Here is an 18955-nt window from a genome sequence, read left to right on the forward strand (position 1 = left end):
CATGACTCCCACAGTTCAAGTCCCGGACCTGGCAGCTCGAAACTCACCACAGGCACATGTGAATGTGTGTCCAAAATCCCAAGAGGAGAATGGAGGAAAAGAAATTATGGCATGGCCATCCCCCCTGGGGGGTGATTTCTTGCCTTTTGTCTCTCTATCTCTCTCTGTCTCTCCAGCAAGTGCATATGCCAGATAGCAAAAATCTCTCTCTCAAGAAAAAAACAAGTACACTAAGAATAATGATGAGAGGGGGAGGATACTAGGCGAGTGATAGTGCTTGAGTCACCCCAGCTCCTCGTGAAGAAGCCTGAGCGAAGGTTTACCAAGCCTCTTACCTTTGTACCATGTTACTCAAAACTCCCGTGTAGGTGCCTGACATGGCTGCTAAAAGCTGCCTTTGTCAGCAAGTCGCCTGGAACGAACCATCAGGGCGGGCACATATTCTTGCTTCACGACTGTCACATCTTGCTACATTGTCCACAGTTTTGCACATGACTAAGCACCATATATACACAGCTGACTGGGCACCGTGTGAGGTGGATGATTCGTGGTCACACATGGAGGAATACCCTCCAGCTGCAGCATGCTGGGCACAGCAGGCTTGGCTGGGGTCTACCATGGCTCACGCTTTACCTCCATGCTCCTCTGCTGGGCATGGCTGTGTCACACGTGACCAGGCTCTGTCCTCCCCGGGCCATTGGTTCTAGTGCCTGCCCAGCAATTATTAATTTCATTCAGTCTAAAAGCATGTAGTAAGGTGAGGTTGGCACCAAAACTCAGATGTGAGGAGGTAGCTTTGTATTTCTAGTTTTTGCATTTTGTAGGGGAAAGACAGAAAACTCCTAAGTATGCCTCCAATCTATCCTTCACTGTTCAGATAGCGTGTAGGATCAGAGAACAATCCAAGTCAAGGGGGTGAGGTACTTTCTGGCACTACAAGTGGTGAAACATTACACGACTTACAATTTGGGGGTGATAGTTTCTCATTATTTTAACTCCTTTTCCCTATGTTTTAGCAGTATAGATCCAGTCCGCTCTGAAACCTAGATGGTGACAATCAATAAGTGAATATGCTGTGTTTGTGCGTACGTGTGTGTGTGTGTGTGTGTGTGTGTGTGTATGTGAGAGAGAGATTGTGATTTAGAGCGTATCAATGATTTCTCACTTGGTCATTCATTTTTAAGCCAGGCAGAGGAAAATAAAATGTCTAAACAGTTACACTCCAAGATCTGTAGTCAATCAGTTGTCAAACACAGCCCTGGCCCCAAAGCTTATTAAGAAAAATTATGTCTTGACCTAGGGCATTTTAGTTCCAAGACCTAGGATGGGAGACTGAAACGCGAGTCAATTCCATTTTGCAACCACTAGGTGGCACCTGTTCTAGGAATTGCAAAATGGCTCATTCAGTTTGGAGCACAGGTCAGCTTGGCCTGACTTGAGATGCCAAGTTCTCACAGGGTCGTTAAAGGAGCTTACCAGAGTCAGAGCTGACAGTCTTGGTTTGAGAAGCCAGTGGCCTGGGAAGGGACTGTATTCACGGCTACAACTACAAGCTCACCCTATCTAAAATAGTTACTCCCTCCCACCACCTCATTTTCTTAGCAGAGACTTTGTTTTGCTCACTGCAATTCCCCTAGCTTCTACCAGGACTAACAGCCTGGCATGAATGAATGAATGAGAAAACACATAACAAAGAATTGTTAGTAACTAAGGCAGGAGGCAGGATACCACAAATATTAGAATGCCCCTACAAGCCCCTGGAGGAAGAGATAGTCACGGAAAAAGAGCCTCACCAAAGCCTCTAATTTCCTGTGATGGCCTGAACTAGACACTCCCAGGACCTGCATTTGAGGCAGCTGATGGCTTACCTAGCAGGAGGACCATATGTAACAAGCCTCCCTCAACTTGATGAGAAATCTCTTTACCCAAGCCTCAGCCAATCCATCTGCCTCCCAGATGCTGGTTAGGACTTGTGCAGTCTTGGGTGAGGCTTGTGGGACCCTCCCTGCATGTGGACGGAAGCAGGGATGCTGACAGTCCTGGTCAGAGGCAACTCTTCTGGGCTGAAATCGCAGCTGGGCTAGTGTGACACCCTGCGTTTGCCAGCCCAGGTCCACCAGCTGCAGCTGTCTACAGCCAGCCACCACGGCCCTGGCGTGTCTTCCTGCCCAGATCTGCCGGATGGAAGCGAGCATTGCTTGGAGCTGTGCAGCCCCTGCCTTTCCCAAGTTACCACATGACATTTCAAAATCACCTGCAAACCTAAATCCAGTGAGCACCTGCAGACGACACACTTAACAGCTCAGAGTGATTCAGCGGAAGCGATTTTCCAGTGAAGATCATCATGTGTTAGTGCGAAAAGGCGAGCACCCTTTTATTAGCATTGGAAACTCAAGGAAAGCGTCACTAAACCCATCCATGCGGTATTTCAGTAGATGGCTAAGAAACAATATCCACAGCTGGAAGGATAGACTTGGACAGATTGCACCCTCACCGAGTTCACCCACAGAACCAACTCTCTTGGAGAAAGATGGCTGCTGGCCTCTTCCTGCGTATTGAATAAGCAGCCCCCAGAGCCCTGGCCCTTGTCCCCACACAGAGGACACCAGAACTCAGAGCTCCCTGGTCTTCCTTTATCTATACACCTAACCTTGGGGAAATCTCCTGTTTTCACTCTGTGACATTCAAATTTATACTCCAGCCCTGACCTCCCCTGGGGCTTCATGTAACCAACAGCCTCCTTAGACTGTCCACTCAGACATCCAATAGGCACCTTGAGGCTGGAATGGTCAAACGGAACTCTTGATCTTCTCCCCTTCCCCACTTTTATCTTACTGCATAGGAAATCATCCCCAAACCTAGCAGCTTAAGATAATAATCATCTATTTCACCAACAAACCTGTGATGTCGGCGTGGTTCAATGGGAACTGCTCCATGAGCCGTCAGTTGGTACAGCTGACTTGGGGCTGAGGACCCACCTTCAAGCTGGCTCACTCATGCAGCTAGCAGGTTTTGCTGCTGTCACCTGGGAATTCAACCTGGCCTAGGGGTGGGAGACCAAGATTCCTCTCCTCTGGCTGCCATGGCTTCCTCAAGGCCTAGTGGCTGAGTTCCAAGGGAGAATATCCCAAGGAGAAGTAGAAACTGCTCATGTCTAAGTCCTGGGCCTTGAAACTGGCAAAGGGTTACTTCTGCCATATTGCTGGTCAAACAGTCTCAGAGTCCAGGTTCAAGGGAGGAGACATAGACCCCAACTTTCCATGGAAGGAGCAGCAGAGAACTGGTGGGCACGTTTTAAAGTTGCCGCATGTCCCAAACCTGCTCCTCCCTGTCTTCTCCATCTCCTGGTTATTCAAGCAATTAGGAGGTGTCTTTGCTGACCCAGCCCTCATTAGCATGTGTTGTTGACTCTCCAAGACATGTCCAGAATCCTTCATCTCTCATCTCTCATCTCTATTACCGCCTGAATCTGAAGGCACCTCACCTCCCACCTGGTTGACTGCGTGGCCTGCCCACTGCTTCCTCTGCCTCCATCCTGCTTCCTAAAATCCATTTATGCAGCAGCCAGAGCTACTTTTTCAAAACACAGATCAGATCATCTCACTCCTCTGCTTAAACCCACTCAAAAGCTATACAACTTATTTAGGATTAAACCTGAACCAGGACCAGCAGATGGCATACTGATTATGTCATTGGACTCCCACGTAGTTGAACATGGTTTGAGTCCCGGACCCGGTGGCTTAAAACTCACGTCGTGCATGATATACATGTGTTCCCAAAATGCCGAGAGGAGAATGGAGGAGAAGGGACTGCAGCATGACCATCCTCCCCGGGAGGTGATTTCTTGCTTTCTATCATTCTGTTTCTCCCTGACTCTCTGGTGAGCGCATATGCCCTATAGCAAAAATCTCTTTAAAAAAATAATTAATTAAACCCGAACCCCTTATACTGCTCATTCCTACCTCAAAGGCTTTGCACGTGGTTCTATATCTGGAAAGCTCTTCCCCACGATTTTCCTAAGGCTAGTTCCTTCTTGCCATTCAGTTTGCAGTTGAAATGTCATTTTCCCACAATCCCAAACCCTAAAGTAGCCACTCAACCAGCTGTTACATGAGCCTGTTTTGATTTTCAACACCACACTTACTACTAGCTGTTCCTTTTCACGTTGATTTATTTCTCCCTTGTCTCCTCGTCTTGCTTCTGAAATGTAAGCCCCATGTGGCCAGGGCCCTTATCACCGTGCATGTGCAGGGCCTAGAACAGTGCCTGGCACGGGGCAGATGTCTGATAGGTTTGCATTGATTTAGGACGTAGCCATAGTAGACTCAGCCAGTCGGCCTGCTCACAGGACTGCAGCGTCTCCTAGGGTGGTGGGCGGGAATGAGGGGAAGCCTCCAGATGGCCTCGTAGCTTGTGCTTGTACCAGAAGACAGTTCCAGGGCCTGGAGCTGCTCCCGAGGAGGCCTCCTTCCCACCTGGGAGTATTCCCATCCCTCACCTTCTTGTGGATCAGCAGAACAGAATCACACAGTCCTGAGCATGAAGTGACAAACGTGCTTAGACAGGGTGGCACCGTTCACCTCACCTCACCTCCACATCTGTCCAGTCACTAACTCAGGCTACGTTACATGTGAATTTTCACCTTATGGCTAGACTCAAATACAGGCCAACATCCAACATAACAAATTCCAAGTGCTGTTTTAAGGACACTTTTTTAAATGAAGGTGTTCAAACTTTTGAGGAGAAAGTTTGAAAATGAGCACTTAGGACCCATCCAGATAAAGAATAAATTTGGGTGAGGGAATGTTAAAAAAAATCAATTCTTATTAATAGGTTAAAATATCAACACTTAAGTGAAAAGCAAGTTCAACAATAATGAAATAGTCTTTGTTTTCTTCAGAAATAGTGGTTAAACAGTTTTTAGTACTTTGGTGTAGAGAACTGATTGCATACAGAATTGTTACTGAAATAACAAAACACTCCATCCAATAGGGAAATGGCAGCTTGTGTGAAAGGATTCTTGTTTATTCACTGTAATGAGATTTTTGCCTGGGGATTTAAATGTTGGCAAGTTCGATAATATTGAAAATTCAAGTTCATGTGGGAGAAAATAATTATGAAGCCCCACGAAGCTGACACAAAGTGAGATGACCACAGGGCACTGAGAGGCCAGGGCTTGGTTTCTGGCAGGGGTTGTTAGGGTTAGAGAATGAGGCCACCCTTAGTGGAGCTGATCAGGTCCTGGCACAGAGTCAGTCTCTGAGCTGGCAGAGTGGCAAAGGCAGGCACACAGGACAGACTGGGGCTCTAATACCCCACCTGGACGGCAGACCCACTGTGGAGGGGGACCCACCGCTATCAGCAGGACCCTTGGCAGTACTGACTCAGGCTTGGGGAAATCTCCTTTCACAGAGATATCTCTTACCTACCCAGGAGATCTCATCAGGCCCGAACTCTGCAAGCCCTAAGGCAGTGCCAAGCAGCATGTCCAGAGGTGCTAAAACCAGCACAGTGCATCTGCAGAGGGAAGCCAGCAACTAGGAAGGCTGTCATAGGTGAACATTATACGGTCTCCAGAAGTGCTTAGTTTTTATCATTTAACTTCTAATTCTTTCTGCTTTAAGTATTCTTTAATGATCACTGCTTAGATCTCAAGCTCCTGGGATCAAACGTAGATCACAGAGCCTGGAGACGGCTGTGGAGAACGGAGTCCTCCCAGGTCTCGGGGTGGGTGAATGGTGCCGGGAGAGCTCTCCCCTCACCCTGCCTGGGCCGAGCCTTCAAGAGGTGCAGAGGGCTCCCTTAGGGCTGGAGGAAGCTCATGTTCTGACACACTGCCCCTCTGTGGCCCCCAACACAGACTCGTTGAGGAGTTAGACCAGGAAGGACAGGTGAGTCTCACCTGAGCTGACAAAGTCCAGCTCGGCCAGCCCTTGTTGTAACTACGACATCCGCCCATGGTAGCGAGAAGCAGGTGCCATTGAGGGCCATTCTCAGTCCACATCCTCAATGCTGGGAAAGAAAAACCAAGTTCAATTTACCAAAATATCTGTATTATCCATAAAAACTGAGCTCCAGGGAGCCACTGATACTGGGGGCAGCAATCTCCAACCATGTGCTGGCTGCAGAAGACAGAGGTGCTGTCCCACTGAGCCACAGTAGGACACCTGGACCAAGTGGCACGTGGGCAGTCATTTATAAGGCCTCAAAAACCTGGAAACTTTGGAACGTAGCAATCGGATGAAAGATCTTGGAAACATCTCTCGGGACTCTTGAGCTGTGTACTTGAAATAATTCTGAGGGTGGGCTAGGACATCAAACAGAGCCTTGATCAGTTTCTTATCCTAAAAAAGAACAGAATATTTGTTACTGGGCCAAAATATTTCAATATTCTGACATTTTGCCAATGGAATTAGAATGTCTCAGTATTAGGATGATTAGCTAAAAAAACACTTAGTGAAAATTGTTTCCTCTGATGTTTATCTTCCTTCCTGTTATTTTTCCTCATTTTCTACTCTAAGTATATACTACCACTATACATAAAAATTTAATATATAAAGAACTGATTTTTTCTTAGCCAGATAAAATGTGACACTGGGATTCAGGAATATTTATAGGGCTAGTGATATGGCAAAAGTTTATTGCTAATGTCTTACAAGTGTTAGAGCGTGGGACCAGCAGATGGCATAATGGTTACATCGCTGGACTCCCACATAGTCAACCCAGATTGAAACTCAAACCAGGTATGTGTGTGTGTGTGTCCAAGATCCCAAAAGGAGAATGGAGGGGAAGAGGCTGTGGCATGGCCATCGCCCCGGGGGGTGATTTCTTGCTTTCTGCCTCTCTGTCTCTTTCTGTGTCTCTGGCAAGCACACATGCCCCATGGGGAAAGAAAAAAACTCTCTCTCTAAAAAAAAAAAAAAAAAAAAAAAAAAAGAAAGGAGGGGGGAAAAAAAAAAAAAAAACCCCCCCTTTTTTTTTTTTTTTTGGAGAGGTTTGTGCTATAGGGCGCGTGCGCTCGTGTTCAAACTTTTGAGGAGAAAGTTTGAAAATGAGCACTTAGGACCCATCCAGATAAAGAATAAATTTGGGTGAGGGAATGTTAAAAAAAATCAATTCTTATTAATAGGTTAAAATATCAACACTTAAGTGAAAAGCAAGTTCAACAATAATGAAATAGTCTTTGTTTTCTTCAGAAATAGTGGTTAAACAGTTTTTAGTACTTTGGTGTAGAGAACTGATTGCATACAGAATTGTTACTGAAATAACAAAACACTCCATCCAATAGGGAAATGGCAGCTTGTGTGAAAGGATTCTTGTTTATTCACTGTAATGAGATTTTTGCCTGGGGATTTAAATGTTGGCAAGTTCGATAATATTGAAAATTCAAGTTCATGTGGGAGAAAATAATTATGAAGCCCCACGAAGCTGACACAAAGTGAGATGACCACAGGGCACTGAGAGGCCAGGGCTTGGTTTCTGGCAGGGGTTGTTAGGGTTAGAGAATGAGGCCACCCTTAGTGGAGCTGATCAGGTCCTGGCACAGAGTCAGTCTCTGAGCTGGCAGAGTGGCAAAGGCAGGCACACAGGACAGACTGGGGCTCTAATACCCCACCTGGACGGCAGACCCACTGTGGAGGGGGACCCACCGCTATCAGCAGGACCCTTGGCAGTACTGACTCAGGCTTGGGGAAATCTCCTTTCACAGAGATATCTCTTACCTACCCAGGAGATCTCATCAGGCCCGAACTCTGCAAGCCCTAAGGCAGTGCCAAGCAGCATGTCCAGAGGTGCTAAAACCAGCACAGTGCATCTGCAGAGGGAAGCCAGCAACTAGGAAGGCTGTCATAGGTGAACATTATACGGTCTCCAGAAGTGCTTAGTTTTTATCATTTAACTTCTAATTCTTTCTGCTTTAAGTATTCTTTAATGATCACTGCTTAGATCTCAAGCTCCTGGGATCAAACGTAGATCACAGAGCCTGGAGACGGCTGTGGAGAACGGAGTCCTCCCAGGTCTCGGGGTGGGTGAATGGTGCCGGGAGAGCTCTCCCCTCACCCTGCCTGGGCCGAGCCTTCAAGAGGTGCAGAGGGCTCCCTTAGGGCTGGAGGAAGCTCATGTTCTGACACACTGCCCCTCTGTGGCCCCCAACACAGACTCGTTGAGGAGTTAGACCAGGAAGGACAGGTGAGTCTCACCTGAGCTGACAAAGTCCAGCTCGGCCAGCCCTTGTTGTAACTACGACATCCGCCCATGGTAGCGAGAAGCAGGTGCCATTGAGGGCCATTCTCAGTCCACATCCTCAATGCTGGGAAAGAAAAACCAAGTTCAATTTACCAAAATATCTGTATTATCCATAAAAACTGAGCTCCAGGGAGCCACTGATACTGGGGGCAGCAATCTCCAACCATGTGCTGGCTGCAGAAGACAGAGGTGCTGTCCCACTGAGCCACAGTAGGACACCTGGACCAAGTGGCACGTGGGCAGTCATTTATAAGGCCTCAAAAACCTGGAAACTTTGGAACGTAGCAATCGGATGAAAGATCTTGGAAACATCTCTCGGGACTCTTGAGCTGTGTACTTGAAATAATTCTGAGGGTGGGCTAGGACATCAAACAGAGCCTTGATCAGTTTCTTATCCTAAAAAAGAACAGAATATTTGTTACTGGGCCAAAATATTTCAATATTCTGACATTTTGCCAATGGAATTAGAATGTCTCAGTATTAGGATGATTAGCTAAAAAAACACTTAGTGAAAATTGTTTCCTCTGATGTTTATCTTCCTTCCTGTTATTTTTCCTCATTTTCTACTCTAAGTATATACTACCACTATACATAAAAATTTAATATATAAAGAACTGATTTTTTCTTAGCCAGATAAAATGTGACACTGGGATTCAGGAATATTTATAGGGCTAGTGATATGGCAAAAGTTTATTGCTAATGTCTTACAAGTGTTAGAGCGTGGGACCAGCAGATGGCATAATGGTTACATCGCTGGACTCCCACATAGTCAACCCAGATTGAAACTCAAACCAGGTATGTGTGTGTGTGTGTCCAAGATCCCAAAAGGAGAATGGAGGGGAAGAGGCTGTGGCATGGCCATCGCCCCGGGGGGTGATTTCTTGCTTTCTGCCTCTCTGTCTCTTTCTGTGTCTCTGGCAAGCACACATGCCCCATGGGGAAAGAAAAAAACCACAATGCCCCAAGGGGAAAAAAAAAAACCCCCCCTCTAAAAAAAAAAAAAAAAAAAAAAAAGAAGGAAGGAAGGAGGAAAAGAAAAGGAAATTAAGTCTGATAAAGGTCTGAAATGCACCTCAGCCTGAGGCAGGCCCGGTGTCTGAAAGGGGACAACGTGAGTAAGAGAACCCTCTCCAGTAGTGCTAAGGGAGCTCTGTGGATGTGCCATGTCCCCCGGAGGCACAGACTCACCTTAAGTATTTCTTGGTGGTTCTCGGATGCATAGAGCCTGCCATCTCGAACTATGTCTTCAATGAGTTCCTGGTAGTCCTCTGTTGGAATAAATTAGGGCATATTTTGCATTTTCCTGGCTTAGTTATTTCCAAACTCATTCTTTCTTCTGATTTTCATTTTCTTTTTTTTTTAAAGAATTATTTCCTTTATTTTACTTATCATTATTGTTATTTTTTAAATTTGACCAGAGCGAGACACGGAGAGAAAGAGAAAGAGAGAGAAAGTGAAAAAGCAAGCTGCTATATTCAGGACTTGAACCATGGTCAGCCATGTGGGAGTCCAGTGCCCCCAACCACCACACCACCTGCCCACCCCCTGATTTTCATTTTCTGTAGCTGCTCTCAGAACACTTTCCACTCCGATACGGAGACAGCACTCAGAAGAGAACTTCTCCAGGCTCCCACCACAGCCTCTGCTTACCCACCAGCATGTACCCATCTCTCCAGTCCCCCCTTCCCTCCGACGAGCCTTCGGTACATCCAGTCAAGACCCATCTCCTGGGACACCAGATCTAACTCACTTCACCAAATTAAGGGTTTTATTCCAGTAAGTCTGTTCTCTCTTTCTTATGCAATAAATTTTTTCTCTCTCATGGTAATACAGACATGCTTTAGGACTCTGATCTTAAAAATACCCCTCATTGGGTTGGCTCTGTGGCCTACTGGCTGCCCACAGTGCAAATCCCTGCTCTGGTGGCTTGAAAATGGGCACACACCCATTATGTGTGCATGTGTGCCCCAAATCCTGGCAGGGTGGAGAAATGGAAAAGGGATTGCAGCATGACTTTGCTCCATGGGGGCAGGAAGTGGGGGAAATCCTCTCTCTTTCTGTTCCTCTCTCTCTCTCTCTCTCTCTCTCCCTCCCTTCCTCCCTCCCTGTGGTGAATACACAAGCCCTCTGGCAATTAAAAAAATTACTCCTTGACCTCATTTGCTTCCAACAGTTTCTATCTCGCTTCTCTGCTCCCCTTTGCAGCGAAACTCCCTGGAAGAATTATCGACACCTGCTGTCTTGATTCTCCTTTCTTCATCTCTTAAACCCAGATGAATCAGCTCTGGTTCCCACTATTCATTCAAAACTTCTTGTTGAAGTTACCAATGAACTTCAAGTTGCTAAATCCCAACAGTCAGCTCTTAGTCCTCATCCTGCCTGGGGTATCGGTAGCTCTCCCCTGGCTGGCACCCCTGCTCCTTGATCCAGTTCTTCACTCAGCTTCCAGGCTACCATGCTCTTTGGTCTTCCTTCTGCCTTTCTGGTTGCTTCCCCTGAGGCGTCTGTGCTTTCTTCCCATCCTGCCCCTGACCTGTCACTGCAGGAGGGTCCCAGGCTTGTCCTTGGTGTTCCTCTCTGCTCTGTCTGTCCTCACTGCCGGGTGAGCTCATCCAGGCCCTTCTTTCCCTCCCCACTCCCTTCCTTTTTGTCTGTCCCTGCATATGAGAAACAAGCAAGTTTCTTGCCCATCAAGGAAGACACTTCTCTTGAAATAATGGGCCAGGGGTGGTGAGGGAGGAAGAAACCTATGTTGGCTTTTTTGTCAAGAATTTTTTGTCCTGGGACCAGCAGTTAGTGTAATGGCTATGTCACTGTACTCCCATGTAGTTGACCGTGGTTCGTGTCCCAGACCTGGTGGCTTAAAACTCACGCCAGGTACGTGTGCGTGCATGCCCAAGATCCCAAGAGGAGAACGGAGGCGAAGGAATTGCGGTGTGGCCATCCCCCCGGGGAGGTGATTTCTCGCTTTCTGTCTCTCTGTCTCTCTCTGTCTGTCTGGCGAGTGCATGCGCCCTATAGCAAAAACCTCTCCAAAAAAAAGAGAATTTTTTGTTCTGACATGCACATTACAGGCAGTACTCACAGTACTCCTACTTGGAAGTTTAGCCTATTCCCTGTCAATGGAATTCAAATCGAATATAGGCAAAGCACAATCTTTCCCCAATTCCAGACACAAGAAAAAAATATAGCCCTTTGTATGCATAGCATGTGCTATAAAGCCAAACATGCGCTAAGAACATTGCTGAAATCATAAGGGAGGGGCTCCTATAAAGTCCTCTCAGTAAGAGACGGCACACATAACTGATAATATAATACTCATGATTACTGATCTGATGTGTATACAGGATCATCCGTGCTCTGTTAGCATAATATCTTTCTTCTTATTCTTTTATTTTAGTTAATATAAAATAGGAGTGAGAATAGAATTGTTTCTTTTCTTTTCTTTTCCAATCTGTGTCCCTACCTCAGAAAACTGGCTCTTTTTGATGACGATTTACTATTAGGAATGTCGATTGCTGTCCTGCATTCTGGTGTGATGGGAAACTGCCACCACGCCATATACTTCCAGACTTTTCTTTTTTCTTAAGGTTTTTGGCATAGGGCACGCATGCTCACCAGAGAGAGACACAGAGAGACAGACAGGGAAAGTGAGAAATCACCCCCCTAAGGGGGAATGGCCACGCTGCAATACCTTCCTCTCGATTCTCCTCTGGGGGTTTTTGGCATTCATGCGCACACCCAGAGTAAGTTTCAAGCCACTGGGTCTACGACTTGAACCGGGGTCAGCCACGTGGGAGTCCAACAGCTCATCCACTATGCCAGACTGCTGTCATTCTTTCTTTCTTTCTTTTTTTTTTTTTTTTAAGTGTTTCCTCTGCTTTTAAGAACTACTGCATCTTCTCACTCACTCCAAGTTATTAGAAAAGCAGAAAAGTGCTGTGGACAAGAACTCAGGCTCCGGAACCACAAAGCCCGGGGTCAGTCTCAGCTCTGCAACTTCCGCACACGGTGACCTTGGGCCAGTTACTTAATCTCTGAGCCTGAGTGGCCTCATCTGTAAATCAGGAGGTGATCGTGTCTGCTTCAGGGAGTGCTCGTGAGGAATGTGCCTGCGAACGGCACGTCGGCACATACCTGGTGCTCGGCGACGCTCAGCACTGGTTGGCCACAACTACAGCTCTCACCAGCCTCCAGCAAGGTGGGCACCCGTAACAGCCTCACCGTGTGCTCTAAGTGAGATTTCTATTCTGGGCTTGGAAAGCAAATATCAGGCATGTTCGGAATACATGTTTTAAAAACTAGATTGCATGAAGATGTAAAGGGCTTCTATGCAACCGAAGTATCCGTTTTTGACTATTCTTTGTTGTGACACATGCAGTATAAACTTTCATGTGCCTAAGGGTTTGTGTGATTGCCCCCAATTCAAGCTACAGCTTTTTATTTTAATAAAAGGAGAGGATGAGGATGAGGACGAGGAGAAGGAGGAGGAGGGGGAAGAAGAAGATGACGACCCCCACATTTTCACATGTTACAAAACCCGAGTTTGGAACAGCCATAATAAAGTGCGTGAGCATTGGTGGCATTGATGCTGGAGTCTCTGCCCTTCTGCTTCCTTCCTGACTCCAGATGGGAGAGGTTGCCAGCTAGCCACGTCAGGTACATGAAGCTCTGCCTCTTAGCAGAGCCACGTGGGAGGCATTTGTGCTCACACTAGGGGTCAGATAGATGCTAAGAGCCCTCTTCATGGGCCCTTGGAATTATTTCAGGCAACTGTTGGATAGAGATGGTAATCCTAGCTTTTGTCCCATGTTAGAAATAAGCTGTGTATGGGCGGCCCCATAGCCTAGTGATTAAGGGAGCCAGATCCCACATGGCCAACAACTGCTCAAATCCTGGCCCCAGCAGTTTGAGAAACATGCTGGGCATCTACGTGTGTGTGCCCCAAGTCCCAACTAGATGGAGAGGTGGAGGAGGACAGACTGTGGCATGGCCATACCCCGGGGGAGTTAGCTCTTTCTCTCTTTCTGGTGAGTGCATACACCTGCAGTTAGCTGCTTGGGAGTGTATATGTAATGTGTATATATAATACATACATATATATATGTATGTATGTATATATATAGCCACCACCTGCTGGCCTCTCTTATATGTTCTTTTTTTTTTTCTTTGTAAAGAGAGATATTTTTGCTATAGGGTACATGTGCTTGCCAGAGAGAAAAAGAGACAGAAAGCAAGAAGTTGCCCCACAGGGGAGATGGCCATACCACAGTCCCTTCTTCTCCATTCTCCTCCTGGGATTTTGGGCACACACACACACACACACACACACACACATGTGCCTGGCATGAGTTTTAAGCTGCCGGGTCCGGGACTCGAACCGCGTGGTCAGCTACTTGGGAGTCCAGCAATATAATCATTATACCATCTGCTGGTCCCTATATGTTCTTTTAAGACTCACATCTCTGATACTTTGCTCTATTCCTTCTAAAATCCCACTCAGAGTTAACTCCTGCCCCTTTCCCTATGCTCACACAGTGCTTTACACCTGTCACATCTATAATATGTGTACCTCTTTGTGTTTCAGTCACTAACCAGGTGTTTCAAGCACCCAGCCCAATGCCTGGCATAGTAGAAGCTCATTAAATACTTGTTGGATGGATGGATGAATAAATACATTCATGAATGAACTTTCAGGTCCTCCAAGACAAGGTCTAATTCATAGCACCTTCCTAGTAAATGTTTGTCGACCAAGTTTCCAAGCTAGGTAGGACCCCAGCGTTCAGATGGGCTTCCTCTTCATTTAATGTGAAGAAAATGAAACCAGAGAAGTCACCTGACTTGCTCAAGACCACACAGTGAGTCAGTGGCAGAGCCAGGACCAGAACGTGGGTCTTTCTCCTTCCCTCAGGATTCTATATAAGAAAAGCCACAATCAGAAGCAGCGAATCTTTACTGAGCAATTACTATGTGCTAGTACAATACCAACCCCCCGGGACTCCTACTGAAGTCTCACAGTAAGTCCAATGATGCCCCTGATTTGCATGCTGAGAATGTGAGGTTTAGAGACAGAAGAGACTGGCCAAGCTGGCCGACGCCAGTGCCCAGGTTCTCACCCACCCAGCTCTGCACACGCTCAACAGATTTCAAAAGCATCTTTTCATCGGGGTAGTCAGTGTCCCCAGATGCCTGTTTAAAACTTGGCACTTGTGAGTCAGCGATGTCCTTTCCCCTCATCCTGCCTGCCTTTGTGGGCATGTGTGCCTGTCAGCAATCTGCCAGCTGGCTCAGAAGTAGGCTCTGTTCAAAGCGGAGCCGCTTCTTCCACATGCTGTGGCTCGAGCGCCACAGTGCTTACCGTCATATGTCACATAGGGGACCTGGAACCCTCTGGCACTGTTCCCTTCGTTGGACTTGAACTGAATCCACAGCTTCTTTGACCTGGAGGTGAAGGCGATGGGGCGTTCGTAGGTCTGGCAGGTTTCATATGTTGTCACAGAATTGGACGAAGCTGCCAAGGAAGGTGGGGAGGGGTGGGGTTCAAGACTCATCACTGAGCCGGGGACAACTGAGGGTTCATCTCTCAAACTGTCACACCCGAAAACAAGTTAAACTCAAGAGCTCTCCAGGCTCAGCCAAGCCATAACAAAGGTCCTGGAAACAGTATATTCAGCTGGAGATTGTGGGCCTCAGGGAGGGCTAAACCCAAGGGCCATGGCTAGGCTAACAGCAGAGCCTGGACGGGAGCAGCTCACATCGGAGCCAGGAAGAGGCCCTCAAGTTTCAGAACAGACCTGCTCTGGTAATGATCATTGCCATTTGCCACTGCCCCTAAGTCCTCCTCTTGCAGAAGTCACTGCATGCTTTCAACTTAATCATTAGCTTGCTAATTAAAAAAAAAAAAAAATATTTCTTTCATTGCATTTGTTATTATAATTATTATTATTATTTTTATTTGACCAGAGAGAGGCAGAGAGTGAGAGAAAGAGAAAGCAAGAAAGCAAGCCGCCAGGTCCAGGACTCTAACCACAATTGGCCATGTCAGAATCCAGTGCCCTTAACCAACTTGCCACCTGCTGACCCACTCACCATTTTTTAATAAACAGTAATTCATTGAATTGCAAACACTTTGAAATTTAAAAATTAATAAAAAAGCACCTCATTGTGGGGCCAGCAGATGGCACAGTGGTTAAGGTACTAGACTCTCACGTGGTCAACAGCGGTTTGAGGCCCAGACCTGGTGGCTTGAAAAATCACGCCAGGTGCATGTGCGTGAGTGCCCAAAGGAAAAGGGACAGTGGAGTGGCCATCCCCCCTGGAGGGTGATTTCTCACTTTCTCTCTCTCTAGAGAGCTCATGTGTCCTATGGTAAAAACTTAATAACAACAAAAAACTCACTGAAAAAAAAAAAGTACTAAACTTTCATGGGCTTTAATCTCATTTAATGCTCTGAAAACCACAGAAAATGGGTGCAATTGTTCCCTCTTTTATAAAGAGATTAAGCATTAGCCCAGGTCACAGCAAGGTCAGGATTCAAATGTATACCTGACTTCAGGCATTTTCACCACCAGTAAGACAAGTAGAGATTTCTGTAGTGGCCGCGCCCGTCACTGTCGCTAAGTGCTTTACCAATACAAATTCAGTTAGCCTCATAATAACCCTCTGAGACAGCAACTGTTATTTTCCACATTTTAACAGATGAGGAGACTGAAGTGCACAGAGATTCAGAATGTCTGCCCAAGATCACAGAACTTAGAAGAGGAGGAGCTGGGTTCACGATCTAGGCAGTCTGGCTGCAGCGCCCACTGGCTACACTGCCTCTCAGCTTGTTGACAGCCATGTCTGTGGACACTGGGCCCTGAGAACAGGAGGAGCGGTCCCTTCCTGGTCAAGGGCCTGGTCCATCTCCAAGTTACCAGGTGCTGCCCAGGGTGAGGCAGTATTTGGGACCAGCACTGCATGAGTCTCACTGGTTCTCTATGTCCTCATAGGAGAGGCTCCGGCACACCCCTTGAGCACAAAGGGCAGGACTAATTTGCCAGGCCTCTGGGATTTGGCAAGAGACTTTGTGTGTGTTTTTAACCTAAATTTTGTTTCTTAGTAAACTCTATAAACTTATGTCACATCTCTGTTCTCATACAAGGTGACATTCTAGGCCTGCTCTCACATTTAAAGGCTGGGGAGCAGGTCGGCAGGCTTCCCAGCTGGCCTTAGGAGGGGAGGGAAGCAGAGAGTGAGACGCACAGGTTTTCCGCATCACCAGGTAGTCTCCGCAGTCGTCCTCTATGGGCAGGAAGATCTCAGGGACCACAATCAAGATGCGGCGTTTGGGGGGTGGGTTGATGGTCCAGGTACACTCAGTGTTGGCTGGGTAATTGCCTGGGTAGTTTGGGGATTCGATGTATCCTGTGAAGTCTCCTAGCTCCCCTCCACATCTTCTGTCTGGAATGAGAAATGTCATGAGTTTCGGAAGCCCCAGTTGCTGTCTCTTGGTCATGGCCACCACTAGCCTGGCTGAGAACCACATCATTCCCATTGAGGAGTGGTGCATGGAATGACACTGTCCTGAGAATGAGTCTTCTCATGATGCCTGGGTCCCCTTTGGGACCCAAACTACATGAAGTCCTCCCTGGAATCCATGCTCTGAGTGCCCAGCACCGCTTTCTCACTAACCCAAAGGCCCTCAGGTTGCAGGGAGGTATTTGTGAACGACATGATAAATTGAGCTTTCAATAGTTGCTTACAAAGTCCAAGTGCCAGGGGAGTCCATGGCACAGAACTTCTAGGTCTGTCAAAACAAGAAGAACAGGGCTCATTGCTCAGGGGGGAACATTTGACCCTTTCTCAGAGATCTTCAAGGAAGATAAGACAGACATAATTTTCACTTCTTTCTACTCAAGACCACACTTTGTTTTGCAGTGAGAGGAGAGTTCCAATCACTGATCAGTTGGTGTGGACATGCTGCATACTTACCTCTGGTACCAAAGGCAAAAATTGCACACACACGTGCACAAGCACACACACAAATGCACACACACACACACACACACAACCACCTCAGCTACATCTTCATTTATGGAATTCCCTCCCATCCAATGAATGTTATCTAAAGCTCTAGAAATTTAGACACTATAGAGACAAGGTCCTTGAATTTAAGAGGCTTACTATTTGACACGACCAGGTAAACCTGTGCAAGAGAAGATGAAGGGATTACTCTTCCTCTCTAATTATAACTATGATTGATTATTACCAATAGGAAAACAAAAGCTTTTCTTCTCAGAGGAAGGTGGGGGAGAAGAGAGCAATGGCATGGAGGAGAACTGCCTTACAGCCTGAGCGGCCACCCAAGGACTATACCACATGGCCTGAGGGCCAACCCAGGGCAGGGCGGCAAGACAAGGCAGTGGACCAATCTCAGTAGAGGAAGAATTTTCTAATGCTGTTAACTTCCCCAAAGTCTAATCTAAAAAGTCTGGGATATCACACAAGGTAGTGAGCTTCCTGTCATAGCAGGAGTCAGACTAGACAAGATGGCGACTCCTAAGGATGTCGTTGAAAGGACTTCATGAGATAGAGTAATAGAGAGAAAATCAGATAACCTACCAATCGCAAAACTCAAATGATTGCCCTCCCTCAATCCCAAAAGCCACCAGACTGGGGAGGACTTTCTACTCCCCTGGACTGCTGTCTTAAAGATACTGAATTAGCTCAGATTTACTTTTGAACTGTACTAGAGAATTTAACATAACGTTAAAACAAAGAAATACACAGCATGTCCTGAAATGGTTTGTTTCCCCATTGCTATAAAATACTGATCTCCTGACCCTGGGGTTCAGACTTCCCTTCCTGGTCTCTCCAAGACTCTCTTAAGCACATTCTGTGCTCAGGGCCAGGGGCCTCTGTCCATGAAGGTTCCACTTCCTGCAACTGTGCCCCCACAACTGCTCTCCCTTCCTCCTGCTCTCCCCTAACCCTCTCCACCCACACCTGCTCAAGCGCCCCAGAAGCCCTTCCTCATCCCTCCAGAGTTCACGGCTCCGCCCTCTGCCATCCTGCAGCCTGGGCCCCTGACTTGGCAAAACCTGAGTGCCCAGCCGTGTGCCTGGCACACTGGTCCTCAGACAACATGTGCTGAACAAGGTGGACTACAAGTGAGCCCAGGGAGGACAGGAGGGCACGCACGCTGTGCGCGCGCCCGCGGGAGTGGCCAGGATAGCTAAGCCCCGTTCTTCCTGGAGCTGACAGCGTAGCTGTGAGCCATTGGTAACATCTAAGTGCTCTGTTGAACCCTTCCCACCTCCACCTGGAGTTGAACCCAGGCACTTGCCCCCTGAATTAGGACAGAGAGAGGCCTTAGAGAGAAAGACCTACTTTTGCACTGGGTTATGTTTGTGGAGCCATCAAAGTCAGTTGTGGTATTTCCTGGGCAGGAAACACAATTATTTTTTCCAAATTCAGGCTGGTAGGTTCCTGCGGGGCAGCGGATACATCGGTGAGTGGTAGTGTTGTAGAAATGTCCAGGGGAACACTGAACTGCGGCCAGGAGGATAAGAGAATGAAAACAAAATTAAAAAGATGACCTTTATCAAACGTAACACCAAAGGGTTCAAAGTGTGTGAAATATAAATAAATGTGTGTGTATCTTTTTTTTTTTTTTTTTTTTTCACCCAAAAAAAGGAGGGTTTCCCTACCTATCTGGGGCTACCTAACA

The 18955-nt window shown here is 47.0% G+C and overlaps 1 protein-coding gene across 8 annotated transcripts in view; it reads right to left on the reverse strand.

Annotated features, from left to right (window-relative positions):
- Window positions 1-7124: 7124 nt before the first annotated feature.
- SCUBE2 (signal peptide, CUB domain and EGF like domain containing 2) overlaps window positions 7125-18955 on the reverse strand; it is a 91464-nt gene continuing 79633 nt past the window's right edge. For 2 of the 8 annotated variants that reach the window (XM_027766104.1, XM_014581896.2), the window contains exons 19-23: window positions 18616-18777; window positions 16489-16686; window positions 14603-14755; window positions 9433-9512; window positions 7125-8640 (exon numbers count right to left, since the gene is read on the reverse strand). In XM_027766104.1, coding sequence (XP_027621905.1) covers window positions 8488-8640; window positions 9433-9512; window positions 14603-14755; window positions 16489-16686; window positions 18616-18777 — 746 coding nt within the window. In that variant the 3' untranslated portion in view covers window positions 7125-8487. Of the gene's footprint in view, window positions 8641-9432; window positions 9513-14602; window positions 14756-16411; window positions 16687-18615; window positions 18778-18955 lie in introns of those variants that run through there. The other 6 variants (XM_014581894.2, XM_014581897.2, XM_006162922.3 and 3 more) reach the window with 4 other exon arrangements.

This window comes from Tupaia chinensis, unplaced genomic scaffold, assembly GCF_000334495.1.
Source record: "Tupaia chinensis unplaced genomic scaffold, TupChi_1.0 Scaffold141165_1, whole genome shotgun sequence".
Lineage (NCBI taxonomy): Eukaryota > Metazoa > Chordata > Mammalia > Scandentia > Tupaiidae > Tupaia > Tupaia belangeri.